Source organism: Brugia malayi, assembly GCF_000002995.4.
Source record: "Brugia malayi strain FR3 genome assembly, contig: Bm_v4_Chr1_scaffold_001, whole genome shotgun sequence".
Classification (NCBI taxonomy): Eukaryota; Metazoa; Nematoda; class Chromadorea; order Rhabditida; family Onchocercidae; genus Brugia; species Brugia malayi.
This window is the reverse complement of record NW_025062475.1, coordinates 8,758,253-8,780,076: the sequence shown is the minus strand read 5'-3', so window position 1 is coordinate 8,780,076 and position 21,824 is coordinate 8,758,253. Positions and strand designations below refer to the sequence as shown.

General features: G+C 32.3%; 3 protein-coding genes across 3 annotated transcripts; all 3 read left to right on the top strand.

Moving 5' to 3' along the window:
• Positions 1 to 242: 242 nt before the first annotated feature.
• Bma-cid-1 (Uncharacterized protein) lies at positions 243 to 10,281 on the top strand (the record flags this gene model as incomplete). Its single annotated transcript, XM_043077182.1, has 29 exons — positions 243 to 362; positions 632 to 805; positions 965 to 1,102; positions 1,244 to 1,393; positions 1,770 to 1,923; positions 2,030 to 2,109; positions 2,220 to 2,321; positions 2,393 to 2,609; positions 2,705 to 2,898; positions 3,094 to 3,274; positions 3,548 to 3,694; positions 3,802 to 4,001; positions 4,324 to 4,431; positions 4,615 to 4,686; positions 4,754 to 4,928; positions 5,147 to 5,316; positions 5,409 to 5,532; positions 5,624 to 5,730; positions 6,403 to 6,603; positions 6,884 to 6,958; positions 7,055 to 7,210; positions 7,437 to 7,584; positions 8,048 to 8,238; positions 8,405 to 8,547; positions 8,773 to 8,998; positions 9,169 to 9,246; positions 9,378 to 9,591; positions 9,905 to 10,011; positions 10,147 to 10,281. 29 exons carry the CDS (start codon positions 243 to 245, stop codon positions 10,279 to 10,281), a joined length of 4,287 nt encoding a protein of 1,428 aa, XP_042933116.1.
• Positions 10,282 to 12,909: 2,628 nt separating this feature from the next.
• On the top strand, positions 12,910 to 19,476 carry Bma-hira-1 (Uncharacterized protein; the record flags this gene model as incomplete). Its single annotated transcript, XM_043077181.1, has 20 exons — positions 12,910 to 12,946; positions 13,114 to 13,290; positions 13,545 to 13,669; positions 13,886 to 14,039; positions 14,187 to 14,359; positions 14,588 to 14,701; positions 14,821 to 14,913; positions 15,163 to 15,299; positions 15,457 to 15,556; positions 15,709 to 15,961; positions 16,261 to 16,438; positions 16,526 to 16,679; positions 16,756 to 16,896; positions 17,148 to 17,299; positions 17,516 to 17,677; positions 17,802 to 17,863; positions 18,097 to 18,196; positions 18,357 to 18,449; positions 18,571 to 18,716; positions 19,298 to 19,476. The coding sequence occupies 20 exons, from the start codon at positions 12,910 to 12,912 to the stop codon at positions 19,474 to 19,476; spliced, it is 2,730 nt and encodes a 909-aa protein (XP_042933115.1).
• A 496-nt stretch (positions 19,477 to 19,972) lies between these two features.
• Bm10818 (Uncharacterized protein) lies at positions 19,973 to 20,619 on the top strand (the record flags this gene model as incomplete). Its single annotated transcript, XM_001900535.2, has 2 exons — positions 19,973 to 20,104; positions 20,482 to 20,619. 2 exons carry the CDS (start codon positions 19,973 to 19,975, stop codon positions 20,617 to 20,619), a joined length of 270 nt encoding a protein of 89 aa, XP_001900570.2.
• Between the last annotated feature and the right edge of the window lie 1,205 nt (positions 20,620 to 21,824).

Below are 21,824 nucleotides of genomic sequence, written 5' to 3'. Positions count from 1 at the left end.
CTAAACTCCTTTTTATAAGTTTTGCATAAAATTGCAAGCGAATTTGTGACCAAGTAAAAGTAATCCGTCAACAAATCTGGACAATAACTGCTTGGGATGAGATTTTACGTTGAATGACCGCATTGTTTGTAATATCATTAAATAATGTGGTGACTGAAGTTGAGGTTCGTTTCTTTTTTCTTGGGCGATTTGGTTTGTTCATAAAGGGTGTGAAGGGTTACATATAATTGGACTGTTGATAGATGGGATCTGCAATAGCACAAGGTTCGAGTAATTCGAAGCGCACTGCTGCAGATCAGAAGGAGAAACAAAAGACAACGATCAATAGCGACTCATTGATTGTCTCACAAAAGAGTCGGATGGTAACTTATTACTGATATACTTAATACGGACAAATCGTTCAGTTTAATCCTATCATTCATCGAATTCTAAAAACCATCTTCTAATATGTAGTGAAAATGTAAGTACCGCATTACAACATGATAACTGAAAATTGAAAAGGGTTGTTGATTAATTGCAGGCGAAAGTTATGCTACGAAATAAGGATAGTGATAAAACTTATTGAACTCAACAGAATAAATTGTTTATGTTTTTCATGTCTTAGATTTTATATTTGCTTTGTTTATTTCAGGCGAGTCAGAAAATTTCGAAAAATATCAGTAATCGAAAAAGGACTCGAAAAAAGCGAACATCAGTTATTTCTGCAACGAGTAGTGCGCTTGATGCATCTCTGAGTAGATTTGAAAACATGTCTATCCAACGCGAAAATGTTTTTGGACATACGGAAATGCAGTCTGCAACTCAGGTAAGTTTTATTTTATTTCCATAGTCAAGTGCTTGCTGCATCAAATCAGGATACATTTTAGTTCTTTGAGCTTTTAGAAAATCTTTTTTTTTTTTAAAGAAAATCTTTTTTATAATTCTAGTGACCAGTATGTTTCATGAAAATTTGCCGTATGTATAGGATAACGGTCATTTGAATTGGAAAGTGAACGATATGTCGTCTGAAATGAATTCAGAAGTTCGTAACTTTTGGGAACATCCAGACTTGGGTTCTTCTCACGAAAAACGCTCCAAAAGGAACAAGCTGAAAAATTCCTCGGTCTATAACTTTTGAATAATTTTACACTTCGTATTTCAGTTCTTAACAAAACTTGCCATTTTATTGGCATACTTATCTCAGTCTCTTCATTTTATTTCTTATGAACTCGTAGATAAGTTTTTCAAAATAGATGATTTGCAGTTTCGTTTGGTAACTCTTGCTGCAAGTACTTCCGTAAATGAACATGCAAATGCTGTTGCAAGATGCAATGAGCCAGATGTAATATCATTAAGTGGTAAGGAAGGGAGTGAGAATCTGGAAGATGATGCTGAATTTACTTTAGTCGAAAAGGCAGGTGATACTGATAACCCTAAATATTTATCTTCAAGTTCTGTGAAATTTTCCATCAATATTAATAATCTCACTTCAATATTATTTGGAAAATGAGTGCTCTTCGAACTTTTAAAATATTGCAAGTTATGAACGAATGAGTAATCGAAGGAGAAGTGCAATAATTTTACAGCTTTATACTATTAATTACAACCTTTTAAAAACAGTGCGACTTATAAATGCTTTAAATTTTCGTACTAAGGCGCTCGCAAATTATATGGTTGTCGTGATTGAAACAAACTACTTAGTGTCCAATAAGTTGTCTATGCTTTTGTCATTAGTTCATAATTATACTTTTTTAAAACTAAGCAATTAAACATATGGAACTGAGTTTCAGGATAATGATTTCAGTACGGAATTACAAACTGCACCGCTAGTCAGCAAAGCAGTTCTAAATTCTTTAACTGCTTCTAACGAATTAGAAAGAAGCAAACTTGTAAATAATGCAGTTTCTGAGAAAACTAATAATGCCAGTGTTTTAGAAAATGAAGGTACTATTTCATTTAGTAATTCAGCTGAAAAATTAATTTCTGAAACTAGACGATAAGAAACGTTTTTTGGGGTTGACTAAAAGCATAAAGCTCATTCAAGTTGCAGGCAATAGTCTAATTCTAAGAAACAAGGAACAAATGAAATTGGATGTAGTTTGCAAAGAGAAGAAACAGTTCACCACCAAAGTATGTTTTCATTTTACTACCAAGTTGTGAATTCCTATTTGTTTTTGATAATTTCTTATTACGCATTTTTTCCATTGCTTTATAAATTCTTTTGTTTGGAATTATTTTAGGTACCATTAAGAAGTGGTCCACTTTTGATTCGAAAAGATTCTTTCGATGGATTTAATTTAATCCCTGGCACGCATAAGTTTATTCAAAATGGCGAAATAGAGGTAAATTTTTAATTTATTAACGGCCTTCATTTCACTTTTTATTTTGCGTTTGGTTTTTTGCTGAATTTCAGGTGAAAATTGAAAAGCCAAAAGGGAAGGATTTTATTCAACTCATTTTATTTGAATGCTGTGGCCCGTTGGAAGATCCTAAACAAGTCACTCGAGGTGGATACAAGATATGTGCATCAGCTGTATTACATGAGAATACATCTGTGGAAGTAATACGTGCGGCGCTTATTGACTTAGCTGAACAACTTGAGCGAATATCTCGTGATTCGTTTTATGGTGGTGAATGTACAGCTTGTTTGAAATTCAGTTGTTTATTAAACTATCTTTAATATTTGGTATTGTTTAGAATATAGTGCAGAGGTGTTTTAATTTAGGCGAAAAGTTATCTTATTCGGTGAGTAAATACTCTTTGTCTTACTTGGAGAAGCAGTACATTTATCCGCTGAAAAAGAAATCTTCAAGTTTCCCACGAGCTCTCTACTACTGTCAATTATGCAAGTATCATATCTGTTCAATTTCTCAAGCAGTAACGCATTTCTTGGCACAAGAACACATTGACAACAAGGAAGTGAGCGTTTTAACTGCTAATGAAGAAATTTTCAAAACAATCCAGCTGCACGCTGGAAGATTTTCATGCAATATAAAATGTTTTCAGATTTTTCTCTATGTTTTCAGATTTTTATAGTCTATTTCTTTTCCAATATATATCATTCACATCTAATCATGGATCCGTATTTCTCAGTTTAATAAAATATAGTTACAGAAGGCAGAGTCGCTTAAAAAGCTGGCATGTTTGCCAGGTCCGGTCAGGGAGCAGATGTTCAAAGTAGACCAAATCATTCGAGAATTATACATTTTCACTGGACTTACGGATGTACGGTGTGAAGTTGGGTCACAAATCGCGAATTTATTATCAGATTTTTTACAAAACAAAGCTCACAGAAGTATGCTTTTCTTATTTTTTATGGTTTAATGTCAACTTAGATTCAGTTGAATATATCATTACAAATCATAACTGTATTTATGCTGTAATGATACTCTACTTAAAATTATAAAAAAAGTTTTCATTAAATTATTGAAACCGTGATTATGTGCAGTGGTATGAATTATTAATCTTAACAAAACCGAATGATCTGCATTCGGTTTTGTTAAGATTTTAAGATTTCGAATTCCTCATTAATTTCTTTTTTTTTTTTTTTTTTAACAAAAATATGCAGATTATTCGGTGATGGTTTATGGCTCATATCTGACAAGGCTAGCGACTGTGCATAGCAATCTGAATTTATCACTGATTTTTCCACTGGAATACTCACTTGGTCATGCATTGTCAGAGGTCATGGAAGTTCTAAATGATACAGCATTAGGTATTTTTTTTCTACTTTCTGTACTCTTTATAATTTCCCGAGTTATATAGCTTAAATTTATAATTGCGAATTTTTTGAAATTAAAAGTATGGATTTTTCTCTTTCAGAGAAAAGCTTTACTGTTCATTCTATAACTCCTGATTTTCAACGTCCGGATCCTTCGATTCACTGCACTGTAAACTCCGTTGCCGTTGTTATTACAGCAAATTGCGTTCGACAGCAGCGTGCTACCCAGCTTGTTAATTTATATTGTACAATTTGTTCACAATTCAGGATTCTCGCTACTATCTTCCGTTCATGGGCGAACGTATGAACAGATTTTATTCTCTTATGTTGCTAAATTTCTTGTTTTGCTAGCATTTTTATCTTTAGAATCGTTCAGGAAATATCTTGGATTTAGGAAAAAATGATAAAAGTATTTATTGATTCATTTTATTCAGAACATTCATATACTCGGATGAATAAATTTAACATCTGCGCAGCTGAACTCTGCATTTCTCTAAAGCATACGGTTGCACGTAATGCTGAGATCTATATATTTCATTCTTAATCTCAATCATGCTACTTGTTGAAGACTAAAATTCCGAAGTAAATTCGATTTCTGTGTATGGTTTTAAATACTTTTGTAGCTGTGTTCGTTGACCAATGTACAGTTGGGTGGTATACCGAAATTTGCTTTTGATATTATATTAATTTACTATCTGCAGCGCAAGGGATTACTTCCTTTCGTCTTCGAGGTATATTTATGAATTATTTCAAAAAATCTCTATTTTTCCCGAAATTATGAATATTGGTTTGTTTTTGTCAAGAGAAATTAAAAAATAGTAATGTTTAGCAGGAAAGAAGATCCAAACTTACCATAATTTCAGAGTTCCAAATATCTAGTGCTTAACATAAGTCAAGTAATGGGATCATTGCAGATTCTAAGTGAAGAAGAAATGCTACTGCTAGACAGTGAAAGTCTCGACTTTGACCATCAAGTGGATAAGATAGTGTGTTTTTTTTTTTCTTTTTAATTCTGTAAAGTAAAATGCATTTTCAAATGGCTGTCTGTTTTAGAATACTGGTTTCGGTACTGGCAGTGAAAAATGGAATTTCGGCGAAATTTGGATTGATTTATTCCGTTATTACGCTATTGAACATCCTATTGAAGAACTAATACAAATACGTTTGAGAAAAAGATATTTGTCAGAAGACTGTACGCGTTGGAGCAAAAAACGGCTTGCCGTCGAAGGTTATATTACTTTGATTATTGAGTAAAATTTCAGCCAGTGAGATAAAAATAATCCTGGTTTCTGAATTTTCTAGATTTGTACAACATCGCAGTTATATTTTTCTCTCCTTGCCTAATACGGAGAGGTTCTTGCACTATTGAAAGAAATTATTTCCATCATCATTTTTTACTTTTTGAAAAATCTAAGAATAGTTTGACTTATGTTTTTTTTTTTTCAGACCCATTTGCTCCGTATCACATAATGCAACCACAGCAGCGCATAAATGGTTATTTCTCAAGTTGCTTTTTGTTTACTTATTTTCATTTTGCTTTGCCGCGCACTATTGTTTGTTCGCTAATTCCATATTCCGTTATAACACCCGGAACTGTTGCTGTGCAGACGAAAAAGGTAGTTTTCATGTATTATACTCTTTCATTTGATGTAACTTTTTATTTTTTATTTGAATAAAATCATTTTTTTTCATTTCAACGTCATTGTAGAGAAGAAAACACAGGTCGAGAAGAACCACGCTGTTGAACGGTTCTTGTTCTGATGAAGCTGCAGCAAATAATAATCAGCAAATAAACAAAGGTGATTTGGATGACGTCGATAATTTATATCAAGGTTTCTTTTCGAAATAAAACTGATGCAACTGCAGCAACACCAGTTTCCACAGATTAATAATTTTTTTAATTTTTATATTTCAATCTTTTAGATGCAACTCTAGAGGCTATCAGGTTAGAGACCGATGTGAGCCCGCAAGGAATTTCTGAAGTAACCGAAACTAGATTGGAAGATGTGAACCAAATCTGGACAAACAAGGTGATTTTGGAATTTTTCTTAGTTAGATGCCATAATATGACTAAAGATGATATTTTTGTAAATCAGTTTTATGCTGAAAGAAGCTTTGTTTCAAAAATTGACAATAAAGATTGGTATAGTATTGATACTTAAAATGATTTTTTGATCCTAGTTTTAAGCTGTTATAGAGCAGATTCCTTTAAGAAAATGGTCAGTTTTACGGATTAGTTGTAAAATGGCTATTTTTTGTCCAGTATCAATTCCTTGTAGTTATTTGTTTTTTTGTGAAAGGAAAGAGAAATAAAGCAACACAAAAAAGATTAAATGGAAAGAGAAGTGAACGAATTGAATAAATTTTGATATTTTTGGAATTTTAGTTTACTGAAATAATAGGATAGCGAAAGTAAATTATGACAATGAAAATTTTCTGTCTACACATACATTGGGAGAGTGATGCATATATCGTTAAACTGTTAAAACAGAATTTCTTCTTTAATTTTTTTCTGCAGACTTTAAACTGGCATTGTAATGGGGTAGTAAATTTTTGCATTATTAACAGTTTCTTAGCTAATAATTCATTTAAATAATTAAAGTATAGGATTTGAATACGTCTCTTAGCAGCGAATGTAGTAATCTTGTAGAAATATCCAGCAGATTTTCAGAGAATGTTATTTTTATTTCATATTTTTTGAGGATGTGAACGATGAAAATTCATTACTATATGGGGAACACAAGGATTTAGAAATGTCATTTTCTGATCCTGTTACTTCGTGCCTGGATTTGCATACGTCTCATAGTGATTTGCAAAGAGATGATGCTGGTGAGACGTGTTGCGACCGTAATGTGACGTCAACTTTCCAACAGCATGGTATCCACTTCAAGGAGCTTCCTTCAGTTGGTTTCACTTCTTTGAAATCTTGGAACTTCGAAGTACTTTCACTATGAGTGAGTTTGAAACTTCGAATTTTTGTGCACTGACCATAAATTTCTATGACTGGCGCCAGAAATTTCTTTGTTTTCAACTCATTTTTCAGAGCAAGTTGCTTTTTAACTTACATGTTTTGTTATACTAGCACAAAGCGTACTGACTTTTTTTTAAGCTTTTTTTTTTGATTTCTTTTTACAACCATTTGAAATTCGAGATATCATTGAAATTATCATTGCTTTGTTTCAGCGAATGAAAGCATTCAAATTGTCGGCGGCTGCTGTCCAAAATTGCGGAAATTTATACATCAAGGGAGAATATGAAGTATAATTTTCATAATGGCTTGTTTGTTTCTGTTTTTAACTTTTTAAATGAATTTAATTGCTGTATTCATTATCGGATTTTTAGAACTAATTTCAGGGAAGAGAATTGGCTGGGAACAGGCTTGCAAATGCTTCGATTTTGAATATTAAATTTCATGATTATGACGAAATGGCTATTCGCAAGTTATGGTTGACTTTAAATAATAATGATTATGATTATCCGTGGGCTTTGCACTTCTTCACGGGCGGATTGGTATGTCAGTTTAGATTGTGTGGTAAAGGAATTTACTAAACATAACTGGAATGAATATATCCAGAAGGCTTGAAAACCGAAATTACCTTGAAATTTTGCGAAAGTAACCTAAAAAAATGAAGTTTTTTAAGCTGTGACCCCTATTTTTGTTTCCATTTCGACAATTGATGCAGAGGATTGCTTCACACTTTACAGTTCTAAATTCATATTTGACTTACTTTTTCAGGAACCAGTGGCACGGTGCACATGTTGTAATGCAGATGGTCATTTGCGTGAGAACTGTCCTGAACTTGTGATTCCAGAACCCAAAAATTTCCCACCAATGACCAATGCACAAAAGAAAATAATTAATCTTATCATCTTCGATATTTTCAGTATTTCTTTTCAAATATTTTTGCAAAAAAAAGTTTTTAAATGTTTTTGAAAAAAGTGTATTGGTAAACTTCCATCCGTCAGTTCACGTATTTGCATTTAAGCGGCTTTTTTCAAACTTTACCGTCTAGTTTGTTCGAGTGTCATCAAAAAAGTTACATTCTTTCCATGCTCTCGCATACTTTCCGTTTTTTCTAATGGTGCAAATTCAAAATATAGAGAGTTTGGAGATAGTTTGCATCCCTGAATGCATTATATCCTAAATTCAACCCCCATATTTCACAAATAGTCGAAAAACGGAAGTCATGAGAAAAGAAAGTAAAATGATTTTGAAGCAAAAAATAGAGATGAAAAAATATTGTGAAGGAAATAAATCGTGCTTTTCAATAGAGAGAGAGAGATATTCGATGAAATGAATGTTGGCAAGTTGAAGGAGTTGTAATTTTCAATAAATATATTTTTCAGATACAATGAGAATAAGACCCTATTATGTGCATCATATGTCAGCACTCTGCCGCGAACTTGAAGGTTTTCTTCGACGTTTTTATCGTACTGATTGTCATCTTTCATTGTTTGGTTCAGCTGGAAATGGATTCGGTCTTTTAGGTTCAGATGCTGATATCTGTCTTCAGTTCGGACCAGGAGTGAGGCCTGAAGTGAATTTTAAAGTTACTTTTTATTTGTGTGATCAAAGTTTTTTCAATGTTAATTGTAATAATTAAAAATTTATGAAATTCAATTTGATGATAAGTTTTTCAAACTACAGATGAAAATTTTCGTAAATTTGACCATTTTGTACTAGATGTGATGTAGTTTTTTTAGGATATCGATTCGGTGGAAGTCATAAATAAAATAGCGGAAGTGATTCGTAAAATGCCTAATGTTGTATATGTCTGCGAAATCCCACATGCTAAAGTACCAATCGTAAAGTTTCGTTGCCGTAATCATTATAATCTTGAGGCAGAGTAAGTATTTTATGTTACGCAAAAAGGACATGCCTCACTTTTTTTCATTTAATTGTTAAAATTTGTGACTAAAATGTATTTCTAGTCGAGTCTGTTGATAAATGTAATATTTTACATTTAGTAAGAATTGTTGGATTTTATTACGTAGTTTTTTATTTTGAAGTATTTTCAAATATTTTAACTGCAATAACTTATTAGTTTTTCTTAGATTTCAATTGATTTTAGTGTGTCGCTATATAACGTGCTAGCGTTAGAGAATACACGCTTGCTACGGACGTACAGTAAGCTTGATCGTCGAATACATCAGTTAGGAATAATGACTAAAATATGGGCTAAAAACTGCGAAATTGGAAATGCATCGAAAGGAAGCCTATCATCCTATTCATATATCATCATGCTTATTCATTATCTTCAACGAACAGATCCACCAGTCGCTCCATTCCTCCAGGAAGTTTGTTTTGCTTTGCATTATTTTGCGAATTCGATCTTTTATTTTTTTTTTTAACTTCATATTCTATTTTATTATGTCGGCAGTACTTGTTTTTCGATACTTGTTGATATTGGTTATATGAACTTTGCAATAATTCATTACTTAATTTGCTTGTAATGACTTTCTTTTAGGTAGCACCGCCTGGAAGATGTAGAGAACCAATAATAATTGATAACTGCGATGTGTACTTTTGTAACTTTGAAGATTTGGTTAGTTACTAAATTCTCAATTTATATCGTGTTCGCTTTCTTTAATTCAAATTTTTTCCTTGGTTATTTTTTATTTCTCTCGAAAGATATTGCTGTCTTATCTGCATTACTTGTAAATTGTATTATGCTAGGAATGGACAGTCCACAATCGCTTAACTGTTGGAGAATTGTGGATAGGCTTTCTGGATTATTTCGCGACGAAATTTGATTTTACACGAGAAGTTGTACAAATTCGACAAACTCCACCGCTAATGAAGTTGGACAAAGGCTGGCAATCCAGACCAATCGCTATTGAAGATCCATTTGATCTCAGTCATAATCTTTCCTCTGGTGTTCATTCCAAAAGTAAGAAAAATTTAAGTGTTAAGTAGAATAAAAAAGGGAATGAAACATCAATTATTGTCTGATTCATTATAATTTGTGTGTCTTAATTGAAATATGTTATTATATAATTATTTGCTTTAAATCACTTAACTCCTCGAAATTTCTCTTTGTTTTCTGATTACATTCCAAGTGATTAAAAAGATAAATGATAATATCATGAGTTAATATGGCATGATGTTCCTAGTTTTTAATTAACTCTGAAGTTAGTGAACAAAAATAATCGGAAAATGAATGTTAAAAGAGAAAAATATGTTGAAGAGGAATACACTTTCAGCAATGGCATATATACAGAAATCATTTATACAAAGTCGGGAAAAATTTAATACCTTATCGGTCGTCCCAAATTCAAAACTAAATCACAATTCACTTGTACTGTATGCGGTAAGCCTTTCTCTTTTTAGGTCAATTTTTCTAATATGGTGTCTTAGTGAATCCTTTTTTTTGTACTATGAAGGAATAAATATTAGCGGAGTGATTTTCTGTATTTTAATTTCGCATTTTTGTTTATTTTTTCAGTCTCTCCTGCTTTCAAGCTGTCGTGTGGGCAATGGTCCTCCATTGGATCGCAACTGTTGCCACCGATGTCGACAGGTTGGACATTTTGTGATGGATTGTCCTTTGGGAATAAAAGATAAGAAACGAAATAAGTAATTCTTCAGTTTGAAATTATCTTCTTGCTTTCTGGTTGTATATTCCATCTTTGAACAAAATGTATAAAGATTCATGCACAAATCTAGATAATAATAAAAAATAAAAATATTTTAGTGTGAAGGAAGTATTTCTATATACTTAATTGCTTATTATCTATAATTTCTCATCAGTACTTTTTTTAAAAATATGATATGTAGTTTGCGAATTTAAAATCAATGAAACATTTGATGCATAATCAACCAAAAACCGTCGAGAATTGTGGGTAAACATGAGAACATAGAATAACCATAGATGATGACATTCTGAAAAGCATGGGTAATAAACATGAGCAGTAGAAAATCTGATACAGTGTGTGATGCACCTACTCTAAAGAACTCATTTGCATTTCATTGAGCAGGAATTTTTAATTTTTCTTAAAGGATTTCTAATTTCTGCTAGGGTGGGTAATTTTCTGCATAATTATTTGCTATGCATTTCATATGCTTTTGAGATGAGGAATCTGCATGAAGTGTTTACTTATTATTCAACCATTGTTATTCTTGATATTATATTTATATAATATCAATCGGTGTGTGAGATCGAAATATTTTAATTCATCGCGCTAAATTAATTTCATCGTACCTAATTTTCGCTTTCTTTTTTCTCTTATGCATTGTTCAAATCTCAGCGAATCGGTTTTATTAATTGTTTGTTACAATTTAATAATTTATTTGTTAATCGAGGCCTGGAAAATAAAAATTACGGAGGGTCGCCTTGGATATAAATATTGAACAGTAAATGGACTAAGGATTTTTACCATCATTGATATAATTCCTTTATTTTTAATTTATTTGTTTTTTACTATGATATTACTTCATTTTATATTTATTTGGTGGAATAAATTATGAGAAATATCCTGTAGTTCACTGACAAAAATTTTCGTCTTTGTTCGATTCTATATGCAGCATTTCTTTAGGTAGTGCTAATCTGAAAACCTCTTAAACTAACCCAGTTTCTATCAGTGATCACCGCCAAAATAATTTAAGGAAATCTCAACAATAGCGACGAAGTCAAGCATAATGTAAAGTCAATTGGAGACTGATGTTATCATTGTCATTATTTTGCTTCCTCTCAAACGTAGCAGTTCACTAATTCACATATATATTGGCCACTATTCGTTTGCACATTCTACTTATCTATTTAAGATTTTAAATACAACAGATTGTTTTTGTTCCTTTATTTTATTAGTATTTAATCCTTAATAGGAACTTTTAGAAATTTGATGAAACGCTGCATCTGATAATATTTGTGTATTCTCTCATCTCTGAATACCATTTGTTTTTTCCACCAAATTTTTATACAATGAAGTAATACTAGGAATGAAATGAAATGTGTTGAATAGTTCACTTTACTTCTGTGAAACTCTTGACCCATTCTTGTTTATTGTTTTTATTCCAATTGTGATCGCGTTTTGTTGTGCTTTGGATTTTATATCAACTGGAGTAAGTTTTCACCCATATCATGTACTGATATGTTCTTCAAATTTGATTATAAAGTCTTCAGATTTTCTTCATCCCGAGAAACCTAGTTTCCTCAACGAATTTAGTTGTTCAACTAAATTCTTTTTTCTCATACATAATTTTTCTTTTTATATGTGGTAGGTATACTCTAAGACATGGTGCTTTTTAACTTGCCTTTTCCTCTTTTAAGAAACGGAAACATTATACGACAAACCGTGCGGTGGTTAAGATTTATTTGATTTCCTATCTGAATTTAACATTACTCTTTGTGAAAACCAAGTTACGAGTTGTCTTGCTTTTATCAATTAATTTATATTTCAAATTTGAATTTAACTCGAGTTTCAGCTAAGTCGATTGTGTTATAGTGCTTTTGTATTTATTTTTGTATTTATATTCACACTTGCTCATACTATCTTTTCCATAAGCATTTGCTAAATCAGGATTGCTATTTGATTATTGATGTTCTAACAAGAAGAACCCGGCTTACAGATTATCATATCGCAGTTTGCTTGAGATGTTCCTATAATCATGGCGAAATTCATCTGTATATTTTATGCTCTTTTCATCACTTTAGCTCTTCTGTCATTCATTTTTGCATTATCTCGTTATAGAAATGTCATTATTTTCTCGTTATTAATCCATTAAAGTTTTTGATCAGTTGGAAGAGAATAACCTTGGAGTAACTTAAACTGTTCACACTTAATTTGATATAACGCGTAGCGGCGAACGCTGTTGTATGCTACTACTTATAGAGGCAAGTTTTTTAATTATTTGGGGTTTTCAATCATTTTTAATTTTCGTGAATTTAGAATTACGCCAGGTGGGCGTGATCGGAGTAGATGAAATTGGTTCAACTGTAGACATTATATTTTTTGTAGACGCTAGTTCGTTCAAATCATAGTTCCCAATAAACTCTGTGTTTTCTTGGCTGTAAAATATACTTGTTAAAAAAAAAGACGTTACATTTGAAGAGCTAAGCTGATTCCTATCATAAAATTTGTTTTGCGCTTTTCAGAAAGCTATCTGAAATCTTAAATTTATAAAACCATACAGCAGAAGAGACAGTTGTAAAAATTATATCGGATAAGTGTTGTTTTACAAAGGGTTCTGTGCAGGCAGGTATTAATTGATGCAGTTAACGAATCCAGTATGGATTCATCACTCAGGTAAGTGTATGGTTAAATTTCATGCAAGCTGAAGATTTTGGGAATTTTATATTCTTGCTGCATCGATATGGTTGTTCTCATATGTTCGCCAAATGCTTCTATTTGCTAGAAAAATATTTAGTTAATTAGTCTACATTTTCATTCCTTTTTATAATTTTCAAATTTAGGTGGTGCAATCTACTCGGTAGATATTCATCCAGACGGTACGAAGATTGCTACATGCGGACAAGGTGGTGAAGGTGGTTCAGGCCTCGTGATCATTTGGAATGTGAAACCAGTGATTAACGAGAAAGCTAGTCAGGAGGCATCATGCAGTCGACTACTCTCTCGAATACTTCATCAAAGTAATTTAGAAGATCTTCATGTCATGCTTCCTATATTCATTAGGGTTGCTTAATTGCTCTCACCCAAACGTGTCTCGCATTATCCTATTTCTTTACGTCTGTAGCCTTATCGAGATGTATGGAAGTTGATAGCGATGAAGCGAGACTAAGGGGACACTAGCAGGTCACTATATCTTCGTGCTACTGCTATCCTTGCTTTCATATGTGATAATTACAGCTATTAAATTTTTGTATATAATGCTTTATTAATTTAGATTGTGTTAATTGTGTTCGTTGGTCTCCGGATGGAACATATCTTGGATGTGCTGGTGATCAACAATCACTAACACTCTGGGAATTCGGTGGCCGAGTTTTCAGTGCTGGAACGATTGGTTCTAAGGTAATTTCTTCATCAATGAAATCATTCATTTTTGTGTTCTTAGAAAATACTTATTCATAAAAAATTATTGAATATATATACTTTAAAAAAAAGGTATATATACTTTAAAAATCTTTTTTTAAACTTTCAGCATTATCATTTTTACACTCTTCTTCTTTGAAGGCGAATCAGTTAAGATGTCAAAACATTTATATTTATAAATGATACATCTTTCAGGATTCCGTCAATGTTGAAAAATATCGGGAAAAATATCGACTGTATGGCCATTCATTAGATGTGTTACATCTTGAATGGTCTAAAGATGGCCGTTATCTTGCATCCTGTGGGATGGATCATTCCGTGATCATTTGGGATGCCCATAATTTACCGAGTATGTGTTTTTATAACAATTTTTGTAACATTGTCTTTTTTTTTTTTTTTTAAGAAAGATTTCTGTGCTGAAAAGGTTCTGGAGTTTTGTTCTTTTGTCTTGTATGTTAACTGATTTTGTTAACTGTGGGGTTCGCAAAATTCTCAGACAAAGTGGTATCATTAACAGTCGAACGAGGTGGACATCAGGGTATTGTAAAAGGAGTAAGCTGGGATCCAATTGGGAAATTTCTCGCTACTCAGTCAGCTGACAAGTCTGTGAGAATCTGGACAATCGATAATTGGCAGTGCATCAAAGTAGTAATGGATCCGTTTATTGAGGTTTGTTAAAGAGAAATTGCTAACAGCTTGCAGCAATAACTCTTCATGCATAAAGAAATTACAAGAATTTCTCGAATTTTATAACAATGAAACATTAGTTAGTCGATTAGTCTTCCAGTGAAGCTTTAGGTTTAAATAGTCTTTCGCAGGAAAATTTGTTCTAGTCCTTTAAATTAAAAAGAAAAAAGCGGAATTCGAAACCCTAGAAATGATTACATGTTTCTGCAGAGTAGCCAATCTACCATGTTTTGTCGATTAGATTGGTCACCAGATGGTACTTATTTGATAGCGCCATGTGCGAGTAATAACTCGGGGCCAACTGCCCACTTGATACGACGAAAGGTGAACAATTTTTGTGCAGACACAATTTATTCTCACTATTACTTTGCACTGGGACTAACTTTTTTAATAAGTTTATTTAAAAAGGGATTGCTTATATATTCATTAACATCTATATTTAGGATTGGGATACTACGTTGGATTTAGTTGGCCATCGGAAAGCTGTAACAGTGGTTCGGGCTTGTCCTCGTATGATTGAATATCAGAACTACAAGGTTTTTAAATTAAACTGATTTAATAATTTGAGAAGCACTGAAATTTTTTTTTACAGAATCATTTCATAAGTTTCTTTTCTTACTTAAGCTTTTTTATACTTTTTACTCTACTTCTTTATTTTGTACATTGTCGGTTTATTGATTTAATGTCTCTATCTTTCCTATCTTATTTTTATCTTTGTGTACTTTAGCTTTACATGTGACTTGTATTCTGTGGTTCTCTATCAAATTAAAGAAATTTTATTGCAGGGCAATCGCCTTCAAGTGAGCTGTATAGCAATGGGTAGTCGTGACAAATCATTAAGCGTTTGGTTATTGCCAAATGTAGATCGACCTTTAGTTGTCTTGTACAAGCTTTTTAAGCATTCTATACTTGATTTTTCCTGGTAAATATTTGTTTTTTCTGTTTTTATTTACGAAATTGAAAAATCACCTATTTATTGATTGATGGAAGTTTACTTTGATCTGGAAATTTATTTAATATCCGTTTTGTAATACTACCAGTAGGATCGATTGAAGTAAGTACCATTTTAAATGATGCAGGAATGATTATCATCTAACTATTTGCTCCATGGATGGAACAGTGAAATCAATTGTATTCGATGCGAAGGAATTAGGGCGGTTGCTTACTTCTTCTGAAATGGTATTTTTAAATACTCCTTTAAGATAGTTAATCTCCATCGTTTTTAAGATAGATAATTTTTTGTCTTTGGTTTTATACAATAATTCTAATAAAAGAACGAAAGGGATTTATCAATTATGATTTCTATTTATTGTGATTATGATGCTTTTAAGGGTGATCTATGTGAACGAATGTATAGTCGTCGACCACTGCAGTATTCTTCTGATCAGCAAAATAATGGACGTCAGTTGTTGTCATTCAAGGATTCTAGTCGAATGTTTGTTGATGATCTAAAAAAGATTCAAAGTGAAAAGCAAGAGCCGAAACAGTTAAAAATCCACGACAGTGGTTCATTCACTTCGTCACAAATAAAAGAACTTCCTAGCAATCAAAACGCTGTCAGTATACCAATTTCGTGTGACGCAGGTTTCGTTTTGTTTTTAATTGAAAATATATCCAAAATGTTTATGTCAGCTGTCAACAAGGTTATTCTGCTGCACCAGTATTAGTGTGATGGCATCTTTTCGTCCATCACGATCTTTTCGATCCACATTTCTTTTTGAAGAAAATGATGAATTGTTTATTTAGTTAATTTATTTTTCTCAGAATCAAAATGTGGTTAGATATTCAGAATAGCATGAATGATCTACCAGTATGGATGAAATGAAATTTGCTTTCTGTTTTTACTGTGACAATCTTATTTATGGACTAGTTTTTATTTGCAGTCCAAACTAATTGCTCGGAAAAGGTGCTTACTTCATCGGAATTGCCGATGAAACAAACTGACCTTCGAACCAAATTAGGAAAGCGAAGAATACAGCCTTCTTTCATAGCTTCTGTTACAATTCCTGAAGCTGAAATAACTGCAACACCTGTTTTAGTGGACGAACCAGCGTTAAATAGGTCGAAGTGTTATAAATCTGATATTTTAATCCAATTTTTTCCTCAAAATTTTCCATCGACTTCAAGGAAAAACACTGCTTGTTTCAGTTATGAGCCAGCGCAAGCTTCGTCTGTGCATCTTTTGGCATCTCCATCCAAAAGTAATGGCCGAGTTTTGCTAAGTAGCATTGAAAAGGTAGAAGCCATGCCAAGGATTGATGAACCAATGGACACGCATCCTCTGTCATCTAGAACTGAGCAGGTTTAATTTTTCAGTGATCTAACAGAAATTTCACGAAATTTGTAGCTGCCGACACTAAATTACCAGTTTATTATAGATCCTACCTCATTTATCATTGAAACCACTGTTGCGTCCTGCTCCTTTTCCGGAATCATTGACAGTTATGTTGAATAATAACCGTTCCGTTACCTTTTCTATTCCGCAACAACGACGATCATTGTCGATATCTGTCCCTCCGGTAACTTTCGATAACTCACTTGATTGTAGTACTTCTTTCACTTGAGTTGGCATTTGTCGGATTGAAATACTGACTGATATTTTTTGCTTAGAAGTATACGATAAGTTAAAATTATAACACAAAAGCATAAATTAGTATTGACTGTAATCATTCAGTTTTATTAATTGTTCTAAAATAAATTCTTTTTAAATTACTTTTTGCTAAAATAGTTTTTTGCAAGATATTTGCTTGATATCTATAATTATTTACAGACTGAGATGTGTTCAATAAATAGGATTGATGTATTGAATGAGTATGAAATTGCTGCAACTATAAAACTGACGAAGTTATGTGGTATGAAAGATGCAACAGTATTGTGGACAGCTCATTTGGATCCAGTTGTTTGCTCCGTTGCCGCTAGCAGGTATTCTTTTTACTTTCTATCTTTGATAGGATTTTGAATAAAGACTTTTTTATTTCGCAAAAGCAATCATTTAATCTTATGCACAGAAATGACATTATTTTCACGGGATGCTATAAATTGTTGCTATAAGTATTAGCGTATGTTACTAATGAAAAGATGTTAGCTCAAATTAACTAAAGGTTTCAAGGAAACAGTTCCTAAGTGGTTCTGTTACAGTCACTGGTTTGTAGCTGGTTGCTACGACAGTAGCATCCATATTTATTCAACACCTTCTGGTCGATTACATACATTCTTTACCATCGATTCATTACCTTTCATAATTCAAGTGCATCGCAATTATCTTTCTGTTTGCTCATCTCAAGGATTTGTTTATTCTTGGTTAGACTTCATTTTTTATCAATTTAAGGGGTAGAAGACATACAAACATCTGCGAAAATTTCCTCGAAATCTTTTTTTTCCAACTTTTTTATGACTTCAAGATTTGTGGTAAGACCCATTTCAGGAACATAGAAAATAGGAAATGTATTATGTCAAGGAGATCTATCGCCGATTTTTGCGAAAAAGGTAATTTTAGCTTGTTATAGAAAATGAATTATTGGAAGGAATATTTGTTCCCGCAATTTTTTGATAACACTGCGACGATCAAATAATTTTATCAGGCATTTGATCTGTTTAGAACTAGAATTCATTTCTGACATAGAAATTTTTCCTTGCTAATAAAAAAGCGACTTATTATATCACTATTCATTCCGTTTAACGTGTACTGATTCCTTTGATACTTTATGAGTACTTTACAGATTGTAAAATAGTTTCATGTACATTATCCGATGTAGGAGAACCTATCATTACACTTTCAAATGGAAGAACTTATTCATTTCTGCTGTCATTAGATTGCTGGTAAGGAACATTTTTTGCTGATGTTTTCCAAAAAGAAGTTGACATAATGTGTATAAGCTTTTTATTTTGTTTGTTTAAAATTATCACCCGTGAAATATGTTGAACTTCAGTCTGATATCGAAAGATATTTTGAAAAAATTGTTTCCATTTTTGATTTTAGGCAATTACTGTTTGATGAAAAAAGCATCCTGCCTAGATTAAGTACACCATCAATGAATGCTTCAGCTAATGCCTTACTTGGTACTATAAAAAGGTTAGTTGTTGCTAAAACTTCTTCTCTTTCTGCGAATTTTTCTGATCCACTATTATTTTACTTTGTTTTTATTTATACGAGAATTTTTTCATTCTCTATGCTAGAATTTACTGTTTTTCAGTAGCCCAATTCATGTGAATAGTGAAGTCCAAATAAGTGCCACACATTCATTCTTAGAAGAAAGGCTTTGCAGCGCACTTTCGTTAAAACTTCCTAATGATTTTCGTCACTACCTCAATTTATACGTACGATCTCTACTTCAGCATGGTAGGAAAATTGTAAAATTATACTATAAATAATCCCTAATCTACTTGATCAGAGATGAAGACCTGTGGACTTCAAATGTATTTCGAAAATCTGCTTTGAAAACGAATGATATCTAGCAGTTTTGCTCCAAAATGGCCATACTGTGTAACTGTGGCAGGATCAATAATTTTTTAATGTTACTAATATAATAATATAACATAGTGAAAACATAATACAGTATATATAATATTATTAATATATAAGTGTACTAAAAATATACTAGAAAATATACAATTACATACTGTTAGTATACTAAAAAATAGTATAATTAATCCCGATCAAGCCGTTATATCACCCTGTCAAATATTTTACACTTGAACTATGATCTTCAGTGTAGTAACATAGAACCTAAAAGGCAGTGATGTAATTTTTTCGTGAATAGATGGTTGGATGAAAAGAGACCAAGTAAAAAAGCATAGAAATTTACGACTCACTGTTCAGCTTATGGCTCACTTTCAACGCAGAACAGAAAAATATCTAGAGAATATCAGCTTTTTAGACTTAATGAACCTTTCTGGTATTTTAAATCATTGTCGTTCTAGGATGTACCGCCAAGTTAAATGAAATTGTCTCAACATATTTTACGGCCGTTTCAATCTGTGGGTTAAAGTGTGATATATTATTGCGTGAAATATTAGAGCTGGCAAAAGCAAGCGAAGGATGCAGTGAGTTTATTCGCGATGTTACACTCCGCCTCGAATCTCTTATTTGTCATCAGTAGTACTGATATTGATGGTTTTATTCTCCGCTGTTTTTCGACTGTTTTTTCTCAAATCTGTTTTTTTCAAAAAATTTTGGAAACACATGTTTAATGCTTGTTGATAATACTGGACGCACTGAGGTATTGGTTGTTGATCATTTCTTATTGTTCTAATTTTTATGTGAATTATTGGATTAGTAATCTATATTATCAGGTTTTATTGATCTCCATTTCATGTATTTTTATATTCCTGATTTCATTCATCATCTTATACGGGAATTATTTGAAGGCTTTTTTCGAATAAAGGTAAAAATTACATAGATCAATCTCTTTTTTTGCTTTTTCCGTTATCAGTTCAGTTCAAAGGAATATAAAGTATCGTCACTATCCGTATGAGTTTTTGCACATTCGTTGCTACATTGTATGCATATTTTTTGCGAAAAAGTTGCTTTTTTTGTGTTTGCAGTTAGAAATAAATGATGCGGTCACATAAGACATGCTTCTACTTTGCATGAGAATGATGGCAGCAGTACCTGTCCGTTTTGTTTTATTTGGTGAAGCACGTGAATTGGTTAACTTATCGGAGAGAAATGTAAATGTGCCGAATATGTTAAACTGCCGACAGCTACGACAATTAATATTTCATGAGGTTTTTTACCTTTACTTTAGTGTTTATTGAACGTTACCGTTTGCTGTTTCTGGATACTTTCCGGAAGACTAAGGCTTTTGGAAGCTTTCTGCACTCGGTTTCGATAGAAAATTTTTATGTTCAAATCACTTCCAAATAAGCAAACACTTCTATTTTATTACGCTGTTTGCTGAAGTACCAAGTTGCCGTATAATTATTGAGAGTTGAAACAAGCATACTTAACAAAAGTAGGTTAGATTGACAAGTCCATTCGATTAATAAGTGAAATTTCATCCCGGGGCAGGCCTTGGTCTCCTTGTTTATTCAACAGCAGACTAGTTGTTACAGGACTTTAAAAGGATAAGTAAACAAGCAATGCTGAAGTGAACTCTTTTTAGATATTCAAAGATTTGTCACCAATCGAAGATTGTTGCATACTAGCTCTAAATCAGGAATATGTTGATGATCATAACGGAACGTTTACGATCGCTGCGCATTCAGAAATCGCTGTAATACCACCGATAAGTGGTGGTTGAATTTTGAAAATTCCGCTGAAAGAAGGTGCTTTTTTTAAATACGGATACATCTTTCCTTATTGGAGAAAAGTCTACTGTTTATCAGCAGATGTTTTTGAAACGTCAGTGCTATGTCTTAATATATTAAGCAAGCGCTGTCGTGGAAGGTTTTGATTGTTTAATTAATAATATTGGGAGAGGTGTTTGATCGCAGGGAGATTGTCTTGGATGTAAATATAAATGCGTGAGGTAACAAATATAATCCAAGTTCTTTATTAGCAGAAGTAATAAGACAAAACGTTGATAGAGAACAATTGAAATTGGAATCATCGGTCCTTGGCGATAAATTACACATATACTAATTCTTTTAACAAGGGTGATCCTTATGTAGCAATTATCTTACATTATATATGTTAAAATGTGGGGGTGGTTTATAATTAGACATTTTTGTACAAAGGATGATAGTAACTTTAACAGTAAGTTTAAAAATGGATATCACGATGAATTGAATGATATTACGAAAGAGTGTATAATGATTTGTCTAGGCATTGTGATAAATGGCTACTGTGAGTTGCAATAGACATTACATGACAGATGCCCATAGTATATGAATTGATATAAGATTAAAAGTCAATTAAACCATTACGATGAATTGTAAAAGACATCAATGGATTGCTACATTAAGCATTGTTAACATTTATTTAGTGCTTCGCGATGTTAAAATCCGCAACAAGTGCTAAGAAAACGGCACTATAAATGGTTGATATTTATACCATTAATCTAAACGTTTAGATATAAAAAGCACAGAATAAAAAGGAATCAATATAAAGGTCCAAATCAGTTATAAATACATTGGAATAGAATAATCCTGAAAAAATAATGAATTTAGTGGAAGCAATTTGAATCTTTTATGAGTTTGGATTTCCTGTGGCATTCAACAATTAGAAAAACATTCAAAAATGTCACGAAAAACTTACGATTTATGAAGACCGCATTCGCTATAAATAATATGAATACAAATGTGTAAATATGGATACAAAGTGCAGCAGTCTACTTTTTTTTTTTTTCTAATTTTTTGCACTACCACCTCAAAGGAAGTAAAAGTTCGACTTTCAGTAAAACACACTGGCACGAATCAGTTTGGATAATTTTCCTGAGTATTTCGTAACAGATTTTCACGTATTAAAATGACAACTGGACTTTTCAAATCCTTAACAATAAAAATA